Source organism: Narcine bancroftii, chromosome 3 (genome assembly GCF_036971445.1).
Source record: "Narcine bancroftii isolate sNarBan1 chromosome 3, sNarBan1.hap1, whole genome shotgun sequence".
In the NCBI taxonomy this organism is placed as follows: domain Eukaryota; kingdom Metazoa; phylum Chordata; class Chondrichthyes; order Torpediniformes; family Narcinidae; genus Narcine; species Narcine bancroftii.
In genome coordinates this window covers 218660278-218682291 of record NC_091471.1, presented here as the reverse complement: position 1 = coordinate 218682291, position 22014 = coordinate 218660278, and the positions used below count along the sequence as shown (strand labels likewise).

General features: G+C 42.7%; 1 protein-coding gene across 1 annotated transcript in view; it reads right to left on the bottom strand.

Annotated features, from left to right (window-relative positions):
* The window catches only part of LOC138758134 (zinc finger protein 850-like), a 48735-nt gene that overhangs the window by 18480 nt on the left and 8241 nt on the right, over window positions 1-22014 (bottom strand). Inside the window, exon 4 of the mRNA XM_069926630.1 lies at window positions 20001-20018. Coding sequence (XP_069782731.1) covers window positions 20001-20018 — 18 coding nt within the window. The remainder of the gene's footprint in view (window positions 1-20000; window positions 20019-22014) is intronic.

Here is a 22014-nt window from a genome sequence, read left to right as displayed (position 1 = left end):
CTCATCCAGGGACCATCTGAGACCATTGTCTCTGAGGCTCTTCAAATGCTAATGAATTTCCTGAGGAAGGGATGGGCTATTAAACATAAGATTTCTGGGGCCATCCCGTGAAGCTAATTTCCTGGGTATTCAGTGGCACTCAGGACACAGGCAGATAACAGAATCAGCCAGGAGTAAGATTTTAAACTTTGCAGTCCCCATTAATAAAACCAGTACAGAGTTTCATGGGTCTCTTGGGCTATTGGTGACAGCACATACCCCATGACACCATGATCCTGAGACCACTCTACAGGGTCTCATGGAAACAGGGGGGTGCTGTTGGAATCTAGGGGGTTAAAACATTATGAAAGAAATGATTAATTAATAATTTTATATTTACTGCATGGTTCAGGGAAAAAGAGGAATGTGATTAAATGGCAATCACAGCATGGAGCAAAGTTGGCTGAGCAAAATTGTCTGCTCCCAAATACAGGGAGAGGAAATGCATAAAACGATTTAGGAGGAATGCTCAAACTGAAGGAGGTGGTGAGTAGCACAGGAGACACAGGCCAGACAAGAACAAAGAATGGCCTGCAAGAAACAAAGGGAATGGAAAACAAGTCTAGGAGGAAGATTAAGGCAGGAGGAGGTGTTAAAGAGAACAGCAGAAATTGGCCAGACAGGGACAAAATGCTGATTAGAAATATCTGGGGATGAATTAATTTCTGATCCAATCAACAGGATAGTCTGGCTTGGAGGATTAAGATGGGAGTGCTACACCCCAGATATCTGCAAAACAGGAGATGACTTGTGATAACCCTTATGCAAAAAAATCTAGCAAAGGAAGCCAACTTTTGTTCTGTATGATAAGGTTGATCTATATAAACTGAGCCAACTGGACAATAGGGGTCAGTCTTGGGGAATAGCTCACTGTGCAGGTGACCTATGAACTAACGACTGACCCAGAGCTCTGTTAAGTTTTATTCTTGTGCTGTGTAATGTTAGGTAAAAACATCATGAGCTGGGAATGTAGAGGGAGTCTCCCAGTGCTGGGCCGTAACAAGATGCAGTTGTGACCTTGTACTCTCAAGATAAGAGTGGGGATGACAAATTGATGTGCAGGAGGCTAGCAGAGAGGGACAGCAACAGTTTATTCATTGGACAATGTCATGGTATGATAATTTACTAAGTACGTATCCTAAGGTATATAAAAAACACCATTTGCTGATAACGGCAGAATGCACCTTCTCCAACTAACACTGTTAGTTGCAAGTGTTACAATCCGGCAATAAAGAACAAAGAACCTTGATTTCGACTCAGTCTGGTGTTTGACTCACTCATTCATGAACAAAGCAGACCTAACAGTAATAAACTGACTGTTGAACCGAATACCTTCTCCTATCACTTCATTCAAAGAACACGCTGGACTCAGACCACACATAGACTAAATTAAGAGTAAGGTAAAGCCAGAGTCCGACAATTTGGTGACCCCGACGTGATGAAGATGGAGAAGTGACGGAAGAAAAAGATACGAAACACCGGTCGATTGTGGTGTGGTGATAACAACAAGTGACCATTCTACAAAGGGAGGTAAGCAGACGCCTGTTTTAACGAAGTTCTGCTATTGGCAACGATAAATTGTGTGTTGTCACTACTCTGCAAAAGCCCTAGTTAAAGCCAAAGAATAAAACAAAAGGGGGTTGGAGTCCCCCTAGTAGAACGGGGTTGGAGTCCCCTGTAGAAAAAAGGGGGTTAGAGTCCCCCTAGTAGAACGGGGTTGGAGTCCTCTCGTAGCGATCTCGAGAGATAGGTTTAGACACTTGGCCAATTAGAATAAGGTGTATTGTGATAGTTATTTGTTTCTATAATGTATAATAAGTATTTGGTTAAGAATAGTGTATCATAATAGTGTACAATAAGTATTTGTTTAAGGATTGTGTACCATAGTAGTGTATAATAAGTATCTGTATAAGGTGTATTGTGTTATAGTTATTTGTTTCTATAGTGTATAAGTATCTGTTTAAGAATCATGTAGTGTATCATAATAGTATTTGTTTAAGGATTGTGTACAGTGTGCCGCTGGTGTTTATAATAACGTGGGAAGGGTCGAAGTAGATTGCAGGGTGTCAAAATCCTACCAGAAAAATCGGAACAGAGATGGAAGGAGTAAATAGGGATGTAGGGCAAGAGTTCGGGGAAGACAGAGGGGTTCCCCCATCTGTAAACTGACAGTGGGAAAAAACAAGGAATCAATTACTGGGAGGATTACCGAAGGGAGAGGAGGTGCAATACAGTCTATTGCACGGTACGAACAGATATGGAAAGAGCTGCAGAGTCAGGGGAAGGTACCACGAGGGTTTGAAAAAATCCGGCTGGTACTGTACTTAGGAGAAGCAGAGAGGGAAGCAGCCAAGGAGGTACAGGAACATGAGGCAAAGGGACAAGGATCTATATGGAATAGAAGGCTTAAACAACAGAAAGAAGTGAAGGAACAGAGAAGGGCAGATTTACACAATATGACATTGGCTTGCATGGCTGTGGAAGCGAACCTTCAACATGATATTAAAAAGGGATCCCATATCACTAAGGAGAATACGGGGGAGGTTAAGCCGTCAGCCCTGCTATATCCAAAGTTACCAGAGACATTGCCACCACCTTATCCTATTCCCCAGATGCCAACGATGCAGATAAGTGAGGGAATAGTGAATGTCACTGAGTTAACAGGTCCAGAACTACATGAGGCGAAGGAGAGACTTAAGAGAGTTGCGCAGGAGAGAGTGGAGGAAACAAAGGAATTGATGAACGAAATACAGAATGATATATGTGCAGTAAGGGAAACTAGTAGGTGCCTGGGAAAAACAAATGAGAGAGAGCAAGAACAGACACTTGAGAATGCCTTCTCGGTAGGAATGTCAGAGGATCACACCACCCCCACTCCTCACAATAGACAAAAGGAGTCAGAGGATGAGGAGATCTTGACCTTTTTGAGTCAGTGTAGGGAGAGTTGGACGGATAAAGCAGGAGTCCACCCAGCCACAGATCCCTTGCAGACTACACTCTTTAGGGCTGCAGTAACGAGTGGACTGCCAGCTGTAGTTAGGGAAGCGTTAGAGAATAACCCTGATATTCCTGGTTGCTCGACTGAGCAATGGGAAAAACATTTGGCCCATCACATGAAGCGTTATAGGGCTAAGCAAAAGGAGGACAAACAAACTAAGGAGTCGGCACAAGTGCAACTCCTTAAACTTCAATTGGATGAGGCTAGGAAAAAGGCAAATGAGACAAAAAAGAATTCCTCAAAGGGTGCGAACCAGATGATTCAGCAGCCACCGCAGCCACCACAAGGGAATAATATGAGTTGGCACCCGGCCCCAAGTTGGGCACCGGGTCCCACCTATGTGGGCAGAATGGGAGGTCCAATGGGGGGATTCTGAGTAAGAGGGAGAGGTCGGGGTGCTCCACGAATGCAACCAGCCGTATGTTTTGTATGTGGTCAGCCAGGACACTGGAAGAGAGAGTGCCCCCTAGTTTGGGGTCCTCAGGACACTGGGGGAAGGGGATATGGACCACCACAAAATGAGCATTGGGTCCAGCCCCAGAGATCGTCAATGCCACCCCCGGTACATCAGGCACCCCATGCGGCTTTAGCTCCGAAGAGACAATTCCCTTTGCTGACAGAGGAGGAGCAATATTGCCCACAGTGACGGAGCCCGAGCACCCACGAGCAGGCTAGGTTGGCAGACCCTTTCCTGCAGATTAAAGTAATGGACATGGAAGTATCCTTTTTAGTGGATACGGGAGCCAGATTTTCAACACTCACTGGCGCTGAGTTTCAAGATAAAACATCATCCTCTAGCGTCCAGCTGATAGGGTTCTCAGGTACACCAGAAAATCTGCCGTTTTCTACACCACTAGTCACTTCTGTGGCGGGACAGACTTTTACACATCAATACATTTTGTCAGCCAGGTGCCCTACCAATCTTTTGGGCAGAGACCTGTTGGTCAGGTGCGGAGCATCAATCCTTTGTGGACCCAGCGGAATAGAGGTCACCTTTCCAAATGGATATTCTATGAACTGTTCAGTAACTACATTTCATTCCAGTTCTCAGATGTTGTTGGCGGCAGCTGGAGGATCTGCATCTGAGGGACAATGGGCTGACATTTACTGGGGGCTGTTGGAACCAGAGGACCCACAGAAGGGTGGGCTGCTAAAGCTTTATAATCAATGGAAGCCGTGGATACAGACGTTACACCCGTATACCCCTCCCTCAGACCCCCCCCATATAACCCTCTTTTACGATAGGGATGGGGATGAAATGTATCAGCATGCCTTTTATGAAGAGGTAGAGGGCAGGCAATGGGAGATTAATTCGGACTACATAGTGGTAGGAAAGGAGGTAGTGGCCGCTACGGAAGCACTGACATCTGAACAGCTGGAATGGTATGTGATGGCAGGTGAGGCCATTCCTCATGTCACCCTTGCAATTGGCACTACTTCACCAGGCAAAAGATTTGGGACCGATGTGTCGGAACTTGATGTCCCTAAGTGACTGGTCCGATACCCAAATACCGACAGTGCAGTTCTCCTCATCTGATCAGGCATACAGGATTTTGTCCCCGACATATGATCAAGTCCTCCTTGAGCATAGACAGATTGAACGCTTTCATGGTAGAGAGAAGATGGATCACCCCGACTCGGCCCCTATGCTAGATTCTCTCCCTGAGAACCTGTGGTCAGTGGGATCAGCAGATGTGGGTTTTTGTCAGCAGGTTGATCCCATAACCTTCGAACTGTCAGATTATACTCCAATTTGGCAGATGCAGTATCCCCACAAACCTGAAGCTGAGGAAGGTTTGGCAAATACCATTGATGGCCTTATGTATTCAGGGGTTTTGGAACATTCGTGTTCTAGTTGGAATACACCCATCTTACCTGTTCCTAAACAAGACACGGGCAAATATCGGATGGCCCATGACTTAAGGCGCATCAATGGTATTGTGCGAACACCCACAGTTCCAGTACCAAACCCATATACTGCCATGACTGCTTTAACCCCTAACCACAACTGGTTCTCTTGCATAGATTTAGCGAATGCTTTCTTTTGCTTGCCGCTGGCAGAACCATTAAGAGATGTGTTTTCCTTCACGTATAGAGGTAGAAAGTTGCGGTATACTAGGAATTATCTCCAGGGATTTTCAATCAGGTGTTGAAAGAACGGTTGGGGGGGCTAGCACTGCCAGGTGGGGTAGTTCTGATCCAGTATGTAGATGACATCCTATTACCAGCACCTGATGATACTTCCTGTTTGGAGGCCACCTGTCTCCTGCTAGTGCAGCTGTTCAAGGCAGGCTTTCAAGTCTCTCGCTCAAAGCTGCAATGCTGCAGACAGGTGGTCACCTTTTTAGGTAGAATGGTCTCAGCGAAAGGCACAGGGATTTCCCCTGCACATCGAACAGCGATACTACATCATCCAAAACCAAAGACAATAAAGGAGATGCTTTCGTTTTTGGGTTTGTCAGGTTATAGTAGGCAGTTTATCCCATCGTATGGTGAGTTGACACATCCACTGCGAACTTTGGTGAATGAGCAGGGGATGAGGAATCTGGGAGCTACACTTGATTGGACTGCACAGGCTGAGATGAGTTTTATTCTATTGAAGCAAGCTCTTACAACAGCTATAGATTTGGCGATTCCAAATTATAAACTACCTTTCTTTTTGGATGTTTCTGAAAAAGCACACACAATTGATGGTGTTCTTTTTCAGAAAAAAGGGGGTGGAAGAGGTGTGCTCATGTATGTGAGTATCACACTAGACCCGACGGAAGACAGACACCCACCATGTATGAGACATGCAGCGGGAGTAGCAAAGATTCTACAAAAGGTGGCACACATAGTAATGGGACATGGCCTGACGGTATTAACAACACATAGTATTGTAGCATTTGTGAGCTCGACAGCATTTACAATGACTTCGCTAAGGCAGACAAGACTAGAAAAGATCCTGAATGCTCCAAATGTTACATTTACCCATTGTGAGAGATGGGAAAATTGATCTAAAATTATGAACATGGAAGAAACTAAAATTCATCAGTTAATGGCTGTAACCAGTACAAACAGGATAAGCTTGGGGATTAGGATGCAGGAAAGCAGAGTCAGCACGATTAACATAAGAATCTTCTGTGTGACAAGAGCCACCATAAGACTAAGAAAAGGAATGGTAAGGTACAATAGAATGTAGGAAGTTGAGGTAGTCTGGATCAGATAAAGGTCTCCTAGCCCTAGATAGAAGTACCAAGTCCTACATATCTAATTAGCTAACCTTACACAGATTAATACATATGAAATTAGCCAACCCTAGATAGGATGAGTCAACTCTGCATACCAAGAGATTGTAGCCCCGAGAATCAGGAAGGTGTGAATAAGGACAATGACATGATGGGACACCCACAGGATACCCCCTGGTCCTCCAAGTGTACTGAAACTGCACGTAGGCAGGAAGGATTGCCTATGCCAAACCCATCCAGGGGGCAGAAGAATGTAAGGGGGAGGGCACTCTGATACTGAAATCAACTGTATAAAAGTTGGGTGAGCCCTAGTTTATGTGTGTATTCCCAGGGTAAGGGGAAGCACCCAACTTTGCATTGTTGTTGTAATAAATGTTCTTTGTTCTCAATTTTTGTCTCGATCAATTTCTTTAAAGGTACTTTAATTTCTAACAAATGGGGGCTCGTCCGGGATCACACTCCCTCCACTGACAGAGTGCCCCGACGACGAGAGTAGGTGCACCCCGGCTGATTCAGCTGGACTCACGGGCGACGGGTGGCTGGTCAGTGGAAGAAGCGAGTGATATCCGAGAAGAGGCATTGAGAACAAACGACAGGAGGAAGCGCGCTAGAGCATTGCTACTGGAACTCGGTAAGAGGAATTTTACTTGCCTATAAGTATGGGAATTATGAGTAGCAAGGAAGAGAGTCCTGGTTCAGGATGTGAACACCAGATAGCTACGTACAGCCCGCTTGGGTTGATGTTATCTGAGTGGGGCACGGGAAAGACCCGTGGGAAAGACAAACTGACAATGGTCAGGTATTGTTGTATTGAATGGGTTAAATGCCCGGTTAAAGGGAGCTCCGTGTACTGGCCAAAGTTCGGATCCGAGGATGAATGGATTTGTCAAGCTTTGAACATCTGGCTCTATCAAAACCAGAGAGACAATGTTGAGAGCAGGGAATATGCAGCCTGCTGGCTCAAGGGACCCATTGAACAACTGGTTTTGAATGAGAAAGAACTCAGGGATAAGAGAGAGGAGGAACCTTTTGTCCCTGAATCACAGGGGTGGGATGTGTTACATTCCCTCCCTCCACCTTATGTTCCTCCTATGCCGGCTCCTATCTTTCCTTCCCCTCCTATGACCTACCCTTCTGCACCTCCCCCTCCTACCCCACCACTAGAGAAGAAAGAAGAGAACCGGAGTGGTATGGTGACTCGCTCACAAAGCGCTCGATTACCACCTCCGTTGACAGTAGAGATAGAACATTGTAATTCAGAACAGCATGAGATCCCTCAGGAAGAAGGGGCAGAACCCTGCGATTCACTTCTCAGGGAACAGGAACACAAATCTAAGAAACCAGAAATCAGCTGGATGCGACCCCTGCGGGAGGTTCCCGTGGGAGAAGGTCTTGGGTTCGTAAATGTGCCCCTGACCAGCACTGAAGTACGTAATTTTAAGAAAGAATTAATCTCCATGATAGAAGATCCCCAGGGATGTGCCGAACAGTTAGACCAATTTTTGGGACCAAACCTGTATACTTGGGAGGAATTAACATCCATCTTTAAGACTCTGTTTACCTTAGATGAGCGGGGAATGATCCGACAGGCAGGCATTAGAGTATGGGATAAGGAACACCAAGGGGGGCACGAGGCGACCCCTGGAGAAGTCAAATTCCCCCTCACAAAACCTAATTGGGACAAAAATACCAGTGGTGGCCGCACACTGATGGAAGAATACAGGATTAATTTGATCAAAGGAATCAGGGAATCTGTCCCCAAAGGACAGAATTTCAAAAAAGCCTTTGAGGTTCCCCAAGGTCCCGAGGAGACCCCCTCTGCATTTTTCAATAGATTGCGCACGGCAATTCAACAATATGGGGGTCTCGACATAGAATCTCCAGCAGGGGAACAATTGGTTCTAACGGGTTTTGTTACCAACTCAGTCCCAGACATCAGAAGAAAGCTACAAAAGACAGAAAATTGGCACGAGCAAGGAATTACCCAGCTACTGCAGATTGCTCAGAGAGCATTTGTCCAGAGGGCAGAGGATAAACAAAAAGGGAAAGCTAAAATTTTAATACAAACAGTCAAAGGAATAGTAGCTGATCATCACGAAAAAGATAAGGATTACTGGCCAACTTCTGTACGCGGTGAGGGGAGCCACGGGTGGGGAGGTGGGGACCCCAGCAGGTGGAGGAGTAGAGGAGGATTCCGGGGACGACATATGCCCCCTAGAAATTTTGGGAGAGATTGGGAAACAGGACCTCTTATCTGTTTTCATTGTAAAAAGGAAGGGCACTTTAAAAAGGAATGCCCACTGCGAGCAATGGACACACGCTCCTATGCCCTGATGGAAGCTGATCATGAATAGGGGGGTCATGGTTCTCAGCCAATACACACCGTGGGGCTGCACGGAGAACCATTAGTTAATTTATGCATAGGACCCCACAGTGATAAGATGATATTTTTAGTCGATTCTGGAGCCGCCCGATCTAGCATTCTACACCAACCCCAGGGGGTTAAAATACAAGGGACAGTTACAGTTTCTGGGGTGGGAGGACGAGACTTTCCAGTCCCAGTATTGCGAGAGGTCAGAATTCAAATGGGAGATAAGATCATAATTGAGGATCTTCTATTACTTCCCCAAGCCGGAGTATGCTTGCTAGGAAGGGATTTACAGGACCAATTGGCTATCGGTACTCGACCTTTACAATCAGGTATTGGAGTACAATTCTATGTTTTAAACGAGGAAGATGCCAAACTTATAAATCCAAGAGTATGGGCAGGAAAGGGCAATAGAGGAATCCTCGATATTCCTCCACTACAAGTCACTTTAAAGGATACTCAACGATTGTTAGACAGAAACAGTACCCGATTCCGATGGCTGGCCGAAAAGGTTTACAGCCCGTAATTGACCAGTTGATTCAGGACGGTATACTCGAACCCTGTATGTCTCCCTTTAATACCCCGATTTTACCTGTTCAAAAACCAGACGGCACCTACCGCCTAGTACAGGACTTGAGGGAGCTTAACAAATTCATTCTTGCCCGTCACCCGGTTGTACCCAACCCCTATACCATCATGAGTAAAATTGACCCCCATAATCAATGGTTTAGTGTCATTGATCTCAAGGATGCATTTTGGACTTGTCCATTAGCTACAGAGAGCAGAGACATGTTCGCCTTTGAATGGGAGAACCCCTTTACTGGCCGTAAAAACCAATACGGGTGGACTGTCCTTCCACAAGGCTTTACAGAATCGCCCAATTTATTTGGTCAAGTCCTAGAACAGGTATTAGATGAAGCTCCTCGGAGAGAAAATTGCCAACTCATACAGTACGTGGATGACTTGCTAATTACAGCAAGGACTTATGAATTAGCTAAAGATTTTACGGTAGCACTTTTAAATTTTTTAGAGAAGAAAGGTCTGAGAGTCAGCGAGTCCAAACTACAATTTGTGCAATCCGAGGTCAAATACTTAGGACATCTAGTGAGTCAAGGAACCAGGAAAATTAGCCCAGAGAGAATAACTGGTATTATACAGATTCCCCCTCCCAAAAATGCCCAGGAACTCAGGAAATTCCTTGGGTTAGTGGGATTCTGTAGAATCTGGATGGAAAATTATTCTAACCTGGTCAAATTCCTTTATGATAAGATTCCCAGTATAGGAAACGAAACCCTTGACTGGACGGATGAAGAGATCAAAAATTTTAACTCTGTTAAACAGTGCCTTACGCGTGCCCCAGTTTTAGCGCTACCCGACCTAAACAAACCTTTTGATTTATACACTAATACCAAAGCTGGGGCAGCCACCGGAGTGCTCACCCAAAGCAGGGCAGGCTATAGACAACCAGTAGCTTTCCTGTCAAAGCTTTTAGACCTCGTTTGTCGTGGCTGGCCAGAGTGTATACAAGCCATAGCAGCCACTGCAATTTTGGTTGAAGAAGGGCGAAAGATTACTTTCGGCACCCCTATGATAGTTCATACCCCTCATACAGTCCGCAATATTCTATTGCAGCGGGCTGGAATGTGGCTCACGGATTCGAGAATCTTAAAATATGAAACGATACTAATGGACAGCAATGATTTGACCTTACTTACAACCAAAACTCTCAATCCAGCAGCCTTCCTCATCTCTCCAACTAATGACCAATCCTCAAACGATTTAGAACATGTGTGCTCAGAGGTTATCGACTTACAAACCAAAATTAGGGAAGACCTAACCGATGTCCCTTTAACTGAAGGAGAAAGATTGTTTATTGACGGCTCTTCACGTTGTATTGCAGGAACCCGCTATAGTGGGTATAGTATAGTGGACGGTAAACAGGAACTGGTGATCGAAGCTGGTCGCCTCCCTGGTCATTGGTCAGCACAATCCTGTGAGCTATATGCCCTCTGTAGAGCACTCCACGAACTAGAGAACAAGGTAGGAACTATCTACACTGACTCTAAATATGCTTTTGGTGTAGTCCATACCTTCGGTAAGATATGGAAAGAAAGAGGGATGATAACTGGCAAAGGACAGAAGTTAGCCCATGAACAGTTAATTACCCAATCCCTAGAGGCTTTAACACTCCCGTCCGAAATTGCCATTGTACATGTGCGGGGACACCAGACTGGTAACAGTCCTGAAGCTAGAGGAAACAGGCAGGCTGATGCAGCTGCCAAACAGGCAGCATTAGCAGAAAAGATTCACATGTACCAGCTACTGCCCACACCGATAGAGATTAAAAAGACCCCCATCTTTTCACGGGAAGAGGAGGTCTCAATGAAAGATAAGGGATTTCGCCAGACTGCCGACGGGTTGTGGTGGACAGTAGACGGACGGCAAGTCCTTAACAAAGCCATAACTCGCCAAGTCATAGATCAGTTACATCAACAAACACATTGGGGAACCCAGTCCCTTGTTGATACCTTTGGATGTTTCCTTCACTGCCCTGGCATATACAATATTACTAAACTTGCTACTAGATCTTGTCCCATTTGTCAGAGGGTTAATAAGAAATCGATGCGCCAAGTAATACCTGGCGGTCGCGACATTGCCGTTCGCCCGTTCCAGCGCATACAAATAGATTTCACTGAACTTCCTAAGATTGGTATTTACAAATTTCTCCTTGTCATGGTCGATCATTTTACACGATGGGTTGAAGCTTTTCCTACCCCGAATGATCATGCCAACACTGTCATCAGAATACTCATTGAATGTGTCATTCCACGATACGGTATGATGCAGACCATTGATTCAGATTGAGGTACGCATTTCACCTCTCAGATTCTCCAGGGTGTCTGCAAGAACCTAGGAATAGACTGGCAACTACATACCCCATGGCATCCCCAAAGTTCGGGTCGAGTCGAACGTATGAATCAAACATTGAAACTTCAACTCACCCGACTTAATGAAGAGACTGGTCTTTCCTGGATTAAATCGTTACCATTAGCCCTGATTAGAATTCAGACAGCCCCTTGTAAAGATCTTGCAGTCTCACCTTACGAGATGATGTTTGGGCTCCCATTTATGGGGTTCCACACTGATTCTCCCATTCCTGAGGCTAATGACCAATACATTTCCAAATTTTTACGAGGGCTTTCTACTTCCATCCACGATTTGAAACAAAAGGGACTATTAGCCTAAACACCACCCTTAGACTTTCCTATACATTCTATTAAACCTGGTGATTGGGTTTATGTAAAACCATGGCAAGAGGATCAACTAAAACCTGCCTGGGATGGTCCCTTCTGTGTACTTTTAATTACAGACACCGCAGTAAGAACAAGAGAAAAAGGCTGGACCCACATTCAAAGAATCAAACCAGCTTCTGAACCACAACATCACAACACAGACTCAACCCGGCGTGCAGTTCCTCATCCTTCAGACCTGAAACTTACACTGCGCCGTGACAGAGTGCCGTAATGTTACATTTATTGTCGTATTTTTTAACTGTTTATACATTTATTGTTGTATTTTTAACTGTTTATTTTTTTAACTGTTTATTCATTTATTGGGGTATTGTTTGTTAACTGGATATGTCACTTCAGTACTCGCTATGTTTTAAGTCCTCCTGGAATAGGGGCAGCAGAGGTTACAATTGTGATACTTTACAGTGTAGACAGGGCATAGATTTAGGACAATTTTAATACGGACCAGGGGGAACACAGTAGCGATAGTCAGTTAACAGCCTACATAGTGATTAATCAATGTACATTCCACACACAGGGAGAGACTCACAGGCAAGCTGCAAAACACAATTAAATCAAGAGAAACAATCCCCCCCAAGCTTTGTCTCTTTTCATTACCCCGTGAAGGGGAGCATCAGTTACCAACAACGTGAGCTGCTTGGCACCTCAATATCAGACTCCAGACAGCCTTTGGAGATCGGTGGCCCTAGGGTTCGGGGCTGAAGAGGACATCAGATACTAGCCACAATTCAACGGAACCGCCTGACTCTCGCTACACGTTCGCTGCTGAAGGCAGCGTTACTCACAGACTGCTACTCGTTCGCTGCTGAAGGCAGCGTTTCTCACAGACTGCTACTCGTTCGATGCTGAAGGCAGCGTTTCTCACAGACTGCTACTTGTTCGCTGCTGAACGCAGCGTCTCTCACATACTTCGTCAGGACAATGCTTACAAAAGTCGGGTGGTTAAAAGACAGTGCTTCAATATTTCAACGTGAATCTGCCCATGCCCATGTTCAGACGTGGCAACTTCGGACTGATGTGGGATGGACTAGACTCTTTACTGAGAACTGGAGCCTGATACTCACAACCTTAATAAGCAGCTGGACTCGCTACTCTGACCTTCATGGTGCTCCCCTACCTAAAGACTTTACACAGGTATTACAATTCGGTTATTGACCAGCTGGGTAAAACATTACCTTACACTTGAAAGCTCAGTATTACTGATCTAAAAGAAAAGTGAGGAGGGGGGGGGGGGGGGGGGATCAGTCACACTGACACCAGTAACCAAAGATCAGTAACACTGATCATGGTGAAAGATCAGTATTACTGATCTAAAAGAAAAGTGAGGATTGTGAGAGATGGGAAAATTGATCTAAAATTATGAACATGGAAGAAACTAAAATTCATCAGTAAATGGCTGTAACCAGTACAAACAGGATAAACTTGGGGATTAGGATGCAGGAAAGCAGAGTCAGCACGATTAACATAAGAATCTTCTTTGTGACAAGAGCCACCATAAGACTAAGAAAAGGAATGGTAAGGTACAATAGAATGTAGGAAGTTGAGGTAGTCTGGATCAGATAAAGGTCTCCTAGCCCTAGATAGAAGTACCAAGTCCTACATATCTAATTAGCTAACATTACACAGATTTATACATATTAAATTAGCCAACCCTAGATAGGATGAGTCAACTCTGCATACCAAGAGACTGTAGCCCCGAGAATCAGGAAGGTGTGAATAAGGACAATGACATGATGGGACACCCACAGGATACCCCCTGGTCCTCCAAGTGTACTGAAACTGCACGTAGGCAGGAAGGATTGCCTATGCCAAACCCATCCAGGGGGCAGAAGAATGTAAGGGGGAGGGCACTCAGATACTGAAATTGACTGTATAAAAGTTGGGTGAGCCCTAGTGTATGTGTGTATTCCCAGGGTAAGGGGAAGCACCCAACTTTGCATTGTTGTTGTAATAAATGTTCTTTGTTCTCAATTTTTGTCTCGAGCAATTTCTTTAAAGGTACTTTAATTTCTAACACCATGAAGGCATTAACATGGCAGACAATATGGGAGAGGGAAAAACACACTGTTGTGAGAAGAGGGTAGTAAAGGATATTAAAATAAGACCTGACTTACAGGCTACACCCTTAAGAGAACCAGATGAAACCTTGTTTACAGATGGGTGTTGTTACAGACACCCCACAAATGGATTGAAAGCTGCCTATGCGGTGGTACGAAAAACTACAGGAGAATTTGAAGAAATCATTACAGGGACAGTGAGAGGAAAGGAGTCAGCACAACTCGCAGAACTACAGGGAATGATAGCAGCATTAGAATGGGCAGAAGGGAAGGAGGTCAAAATATATATATATATATATATATACACACACACAGATACAGGTTGAGCTTAGTCAATGGATTAGAAGTGGGTCTTTAACAGCAGCAAGGACCCCAATTAAACACGAGAAGGATGTTAGGAAACTGGCTGAGGCCCTCCTGAAACCAAGGGCATTAGCAGTTCTTAAATGTAAAGGACATGATAGAACAGATACGATGGTGGCTCGGGGAAATCAGGAAGTGGACATGGCCGCTAAAAGGGCAGCAGGATACGGCCCTCAGTTTATTATGATACAGGCAGACAGAACAGCACATGACTTATTACCACCGTGTAGGGTAGAAGTAATAATTCAGGAACAAGCAAAGGCATCACCTCAGGAAAGGATGGTATGGGAGGAAAGGGGGGCAACCGAGGATCAAGGACTATGGAGATCGATAGACGGGAGGCCAGTTTTACCATCTGGACTCATGAAACCCCTCCTCGAGGAGGCGCATGGGCTAACACACTGTGGAAAGAAGCAGATGATAAGGTACTTGATACATTGGTGGCACCCCTTCCTGCCGGCGATGGTGGAGAACCATATTAGAGAGTGTGAGGTATGTATAACTTTCAATGTCAAGGCGACTGTAAAGCCACATGAAGGACAGTTCCCGTTACCCAAGTTACCAGGGCAGGAAATTGTACTTGATTATACGGACATGATTGAGAGGGTAAGTGGCTATCGATACCTCTTAGTAGCAGTAGATGTGTTCACAGGGTGGCCGGAGGCAATCCCTGCCAAAAGGGAAGATGCAAGGACGGTATGTAAATTCCTGATCAACCAGTATATTCCGAGACATGGATTTCCTAGAAAAATTAGGTCCAATAATGGAAGTCATTTTAAGAATAAAGATCTACAGGAGGTAGAAGCAATGTTGGGATTGAAACATGCCTTTGGAACGGTGTACAATCCACAATCTCAAGGGAAAGTGGAGAGGATGAACCAAACAATAAAAGGTAAGATCGGGAAAGTACAGGCACGGACCAAACTAAATTGGGTGGATGCGTTGCCCCTGGCATTAATGTCAATAAGGAGTTCAGTAAGTTCTGTGACAGGATTTACTCCATATGAACTACAAACGGGGCACCAGTTTCCGGGACCGGGAGCCGGAATTCAGGCTACAAAGAATGAGGTAAGTTCAATGGGATGCAAGCTTTATTATGATAACCTAACGGCTCTGGTGTCAGATTTTTCACAACAGGTCACAAGTCCCAACAGAGAAGGGGAAACACCGATACCATCAGTCGCGGAGTGGGTTCTGCTAAAGGTGATCAAGAGAAAGTGGTCGGAGCCCAGGTGGACAGGACCCTACAGAGTGGTGGAGAGGACGTCCCACGCGGTTCGACTACAGGGAAAAGGCGAGACGTGGTATCATTGGAGTCAGTGAACAGCAACGGACCCACCGACACGGACACTGGAACAGATTCGAACGGAGATGACTGAGAACCTGTGAAGCAACTACGAACTAAGAACTTTTTGAACGGGTCCCTTTAAAGAGACTATTGGATTACGGTGACTGTATTTCAGTATTTGAAGTGATATTTCTATATTGAAGTCAACAGAATTTAGGAGGCTGTGATGGACACTATGTGGGGACTATGGGTGATGTTGTTCCTAGCCCTTGAAGCATCTGGAGAAGGAAACAACTGTACAAAGTGTTTGTGGTCAGCCTGGGAGGCCCATAACGAACCGAAACAGTACTTTGCGGATTGGACTGACGTTCCTGAACACTGTGTTGGGGCTCCCACTGGACTGAAGTGTGTTCATAATGGCCAAGTTTGTGAGGTTAAGTTTAACAAGGGGTCGGAGACGCCGGTCCTTGCAAAAACTGCTGATGTCTTGGTCCCATAAGTTAACTGGTGGTTGGTCTCATTTTCATGAGACCAAAAGGGGGACTGTTGGAATCTAGGGGATTAAAACATTATGAAAGAAATGATTAATTAATAATTTTATATTTACTGCATGGTTCAGGGAAAAAGAGGAATGTGATTAAGTGGTAATCATGGCAGAGGTCGACAGCATCGAGTCCACGCTGCTGAAGATCCAGCTGCGCTGGATGGGTCACGTCTCCAGAATGGAGGACCATCGCCTTCCCAAGATCGTATTATATGGCGAGCTCTCCACTGGCCACCGTGACAGAGGTGCACCAAAGAAAAGGTACAAGGACTGCCTAAAGAAATCTCTTGGTGCCTGCCACATTGACCACCGCCAGTGGGCTGATAACGCCTCAAACCGTGCATCTTGGCGCCTCACAGTTTGGCGGGCAGCAGCCTCCTTTGAAGAAGACCGCAGAGCCCACCTCACTGACAAAAGGCAAAGGAGGAAAAACCCAACACCCAACCCCAACCAACCAATTTTCCCTTGCAACCGCTGCAATCGTGTCTGCCTGTCCCGCATCGGACTGGTCAGCCACAAACGAGCCTGCAGCTGACGTGGACTTTTTACCCCCTCCATAAATCTTCGTCCGCGAAGCCAAGCCAAAGAAAGAAAAAAGACAGCATGGAGCAAAGTTGGCTGAGCAAAATTGTCTGCTCCCAAATACAGGGAGAGGAAATGCATAAAACGATTTAGGAGGAATGCTCAAACTGAAGGAGGTGGTGAGTAGCACAGGAGACACAGGCCAGACCAGAACAAAGAATGGCCTGCAAGAAACAAAGGGAATGGAAAACCAGTCTAGGAGGAAGATTAAGGCATGAGGAGGTGTTAAAGAGAACAGCAGAAATTGGCCAGACAAGAACAGAATGGTGAATAGAAATATCTGGGGATGAATTAATTTCTGATCAACACAACAGGATAGTCTGGCCTGGAGGATTAAGATGGGAGTGCTACACCCCAGATATCTGCAAAACAGGAGATGACTTGTGATAACCCTTATGCAAAAAAATCTAGCAAAGGAAGCCAACTTTTGTTCTGTATGATAAGGTTGATCTATATAAACTGAGCCAACTGGACAATAGGGGTCAGTCTTGGGGAATAGCTCACTGTGCAGGTGACCTATGAACTAACGACTGACCCAGAGCTCTGTTAAGTTTTATTCTTGTGCTGTGTAATAAACTGACTGTTGAACCGAATACCTTCTCCTATCACTTCATTCAAAGAACACGCTGGACTCAGACCACACATAGACTAAATTAAGAGTAAGGTAAAGCCAGAGTTCGACAGTGCCAAGTCTTTCATACAGCGAAACAAGCTGTGGAACAAGCATTGCCCCTCGCTCCCAGGCAGTCAGATGTTGCTTTTGAATTACAGGTGTTAGCGGGGGAGACCACCACCAAATGGAGCCTCTGGCAGAAGCTCCAAAGTTGCAGAGTCCTGCTGAGTTTCTGGACAAAGTCCCTGCCTGAAGCTGCTGTATGCTACAGCCCATTTGAGTGCCAACTACTTGCCTGCTATCTGGCCCTCAGACACCAAGCACCAAACAGATACTGACCGTATCGTCCTCTGCCAACAACTGCCCATAATGCAGTGAGTCAAATCCTCCAAGTCCACCCACAAGGAAGGTCGGGCTCAGCAGTCGTTCATAGTAAAATGGAAGTGGTACATCGCAGTCCATGTTGAGCCCAGCCCAGGGGTGAGCCATCTCCACGAGCAGGTCATGTCCTTCCCGCAAGTCTCGAGACTCACCCCAACCCAGTGTGGAAAGTGATACTTTCATGCCACGAGGAGTCCAAAGAGACAGAACAAAGGGGCACTTGACCCTTTATAGTTCTGGGGGCAAAGCTGGGGGGCCAATTGTAAGCGTCAGTGTGGGCCCCGTTGATTACTATGGCCAAAGGCTCCAAGCCAAGTGCAGCGCACAGCAGGTGTGTACTGAGGTGATTTTCCTGGGCCAATCTGAGTCAGGACAGACTACCTGGACTGCAGCACCTGGTGATTTAGGTGGGCCAATTGCAAGGGTCACCTTGATGGTTTGGGCTGAATCCTTGACCTTGATTGGCAGGGAGTGTCCTCCGAACAGGAGTGCAGCAGCGTCACCCGGTGATGAACACTGCCTCTCCATTACAAGAAATAACTACTGCGGAATCATGAGCGGCAGTGTGGTTTTGACTGCAACTCGAATAGATCAGGGCTTTAAAGAGACCATATTAATAATGTATACCTTTGGCGGGGCGGGGGTCTATCTTTGTTCTTTTCTCTGTACACCTAAACTAATCAAGAACATTATGAAATATATTGATAGTGTTATAAAAATGAGAGGGATGGGAGTGGAAAAGTGGATGGCTGGTAAAGATGTTTGACTGGCTGGAAAATTGAATTTTATTAGTTTTAATGTTAATGGGATACAGAATCAAATAAAACTGAAAAAAGTATTCATACATATGAAAATATGAAAAGAGCTTTTTTTGCAAGAAACACATTTGACCAAAAAAGAACATGAAAAAATTAAAAAGAGATTGGGTTGGAACTGTATTGGCATATTGATAAATAAAATTTACCAGTAAAAATATTGGGCACAATTATAGATACAGCAGGAAGGTATGTTATGGTTAATTGTCAAATTTATTCAGAACAATGGACTTTAATGAAGGTATGTGCACCTACTGCAGATGATGGCAATTTTTATACAGGATACTTTTATGCAATTATCAAATGCTAAAGGAATAATTTTATTAGGATGGAACTTTAGTTTTACTTTGGATCCACAATTGGATAGGTCAGGTGATAAAATTATGAAAAACAAAGTAGCTAAAATTGTAATAGATCTAATGAAAGATATGGGATTAGTAGTTATTTGGAGAAGAATCCATCCAAGTGAAAGAGATTATTCCTTTTGGCATAAAACATTCACAAATATGTTTTTAATTTCTGCACAACTTCAATCTGAGTACAGCAGGTTGAATATCAAATGCGAGTCCCATCTGATCATTCACTTCTAAGTTTATTAGAGGAAGAACAAAAGATAGGATCTAGGTGGAGATTAAATGCAACATTACTGAGAAAAAAAGAATTTTGTGACATTGAGACAATAGATTAAATTTTTTCTTGAAACTAATAATTGATAAGTTTGTAATATGGGATTCTATGAAGGCATATTTAAGAAGCCAAATAATAAGTTATACTTCAAAAATAGAGTATATGAAAGAAGTAGACCAAGAAAAAGAAATATTAAATTAAAGAAGGAATTGCATGTGCAAAAAAAAGGAGAAAAACATTGTTGGAATAAAAAAAATTGAGATTTAATACAATACAAACTTAAAGGGTGGAGAGATATTATGAAGACATGAGAGAAATATTATGAATTGGGTGAGAAAGCTCAAAGTATTAACATGGCAATTAAAAACAGAGCAAGTTTCTAGAACAATAATTGCTATTAAGAAAAACAATGGTCAAGTTACTTATAAAATGCAGGAAATAAATGATCATTTAAAAGTTTTGTGCAAGATTATATCAATCAGAAAGATGAAAGTGGAATAGAGGAATATTTATGACAAGTTAATCTACCTATGTTAGATGAAAATGAAAAATTAGAACTATCTAATTCTTTTTCTGAAATAGAGGTTTATGAGATTTTGATGTTATTACAGAATAATAAAGTACTAGGTGAAGATGGTTTCCCACCAGAATTTTATAACGAATTTAAGGAATTATTAGTACCTATATTAATGGGTGTATAAGACCAAATGAAAGATATACATGACCTACCAGAATCTTTTCAAATAGCATTAATAAGTTATTCCATAAAAAGGAAAAGATTATTTACAACCTTCTTCTTATAGACCTCTATCAATGTTGAATACAGACTATAAAATTGTATCAAAATTGTTAGCTAATTGATTAGGTAAATTTTTACCAAAATTAATAAATATGGATCAAACTGGTTTTTATTAAAAATAGGCAAGCGGCAGATAGTCAAATTTTTAAGTTTGATAAATGCAGCACAGAATAGAAGCCAGCAGTAGCAGTTGCATTGGATGCAGGAAAAGCATTTGATAGATTGGAATAAGACTTTTTGTTTAGAGCACTAAATACATTTAGGATTCCAAATGCTTTTAGGATTCCAAATGCTTTTGTAAATTGGATAAAGGCGCTATAGAATCAACCTAAATCTAAAGTGGCTACAAATAGACAAATATCAAAACCCTTTTTGTTAGAAAAGTCATCTAGACAAGGATGTCCATTGTCACCATTTTTATTTGCATTAGCAATGGAACCATTGGCAGAAATAATTAGAAGTGATAAAGAAATTAAAGGTTTCGAGATAGATAATAAAGAACATAAAATTAGTTTGTTCACAGATAATATAGTATTCTTAACAAGACCAGAAATATCGGTGAATAAACTAATTGTAAGATTAGCAGAGTATGGATTAGTTTCTGGCTATATAGTTAATGTTGATAAAAGTGAAATGATGCCTATGGTTGATATGGTTATTCCCAATGCAAGAGAATGACAAAGTTTAAATGGCAAAAGGGAAGAAATTAAATACTTAAAGAATGAAAGTTGATCTAAATTTAAATAATTTATTTAAGTTAAAATATTCACCAGTATTAAAAAAGATAGAAGATTTGAAAAGATTTACCAATAACCTCAATAGGATGGGTGAATTGTATTAAGATGAATATTTTTCCAAGAATACAATGTTTATTTCAATCATTACCCATTTTTGTACCAGAAACATTTTTTTTTTGGAGTTTGAATAAAAACATGCGTGAATTTATTTGGAAAGGTAACATGCCAAGAATAGGTCTCAAAAAATAAACATGGAAATGTGATCAGGGAGGACTAAGATTACTGAATTTTGAAAATTATTATAAAGCAGCCCAATTAATATTCTTGTCCTGTTATCAAAATGGTGAGAAAACAGCTTGGGTTCAGATTCAAATGAATAAAATTGGGGAAACTACACCAGAATAAATTTTGTCTAAATGGAATAGTGAATTATTTGAAGGGAAACTGGGAATACCAATTTTAAAGCATTTATTGAAAATATGAAATGGGATCCATGTGGAGAGAGGAATCAAAAATGATCAATTACCTAAAAATGTTGTTAAAACAAAATCAACTTATTTCTTTCACTATGAATAATTCTTGATTTGATAACTGGTACCATAAAAGGTATAAAGAGGATAAAAGATTATTTTATAGGATTTTTTTTACTTTTGAACAATTAAAAGATAAATATAACATGCAGACTAATACAATTTTTGCATATTATCAATTAAAATCGTATTTAGAAAAGAAACTGGGAACAACTTTGAGACTGAAACAAAGTCAATTTGAATATATAACAGAAACTTTTATCACTAAGAAATTTATAACCTATATATATATATATATATAAAAAATTACAAACTAAAGAAAAAAGGATCTATACAAGTCAAAATTTCGATGGCAAAAAGATTTAAATATACAAATTCAAGAAGAAATGTTGTTAAGATTGTGTCAAACATTACAAATATGGTTAATGCTATTTATCAAATGGTTCAATATAATTTTCTGCATCAATTATATTATACTCCACATAAATTAAATGGACTTAACTCTAATTATTTGGATAAATATATCTGGTGTAATAAGGAAACGGGGACATTTTTACATTCAGTCGGTCCTGTGTAAAAGTGGAAGAATTCTGGAAGAATTTGAGTGTATTACCAGGACAAATTATGAAGATAAAGAGACAAAAAGATCAGAGAATATTTTTAACTTTGAAATATATATGAAACAGATACAAATGGCAATTGGATAAACATCAAGAAATTTTTTTTTGAGTATAG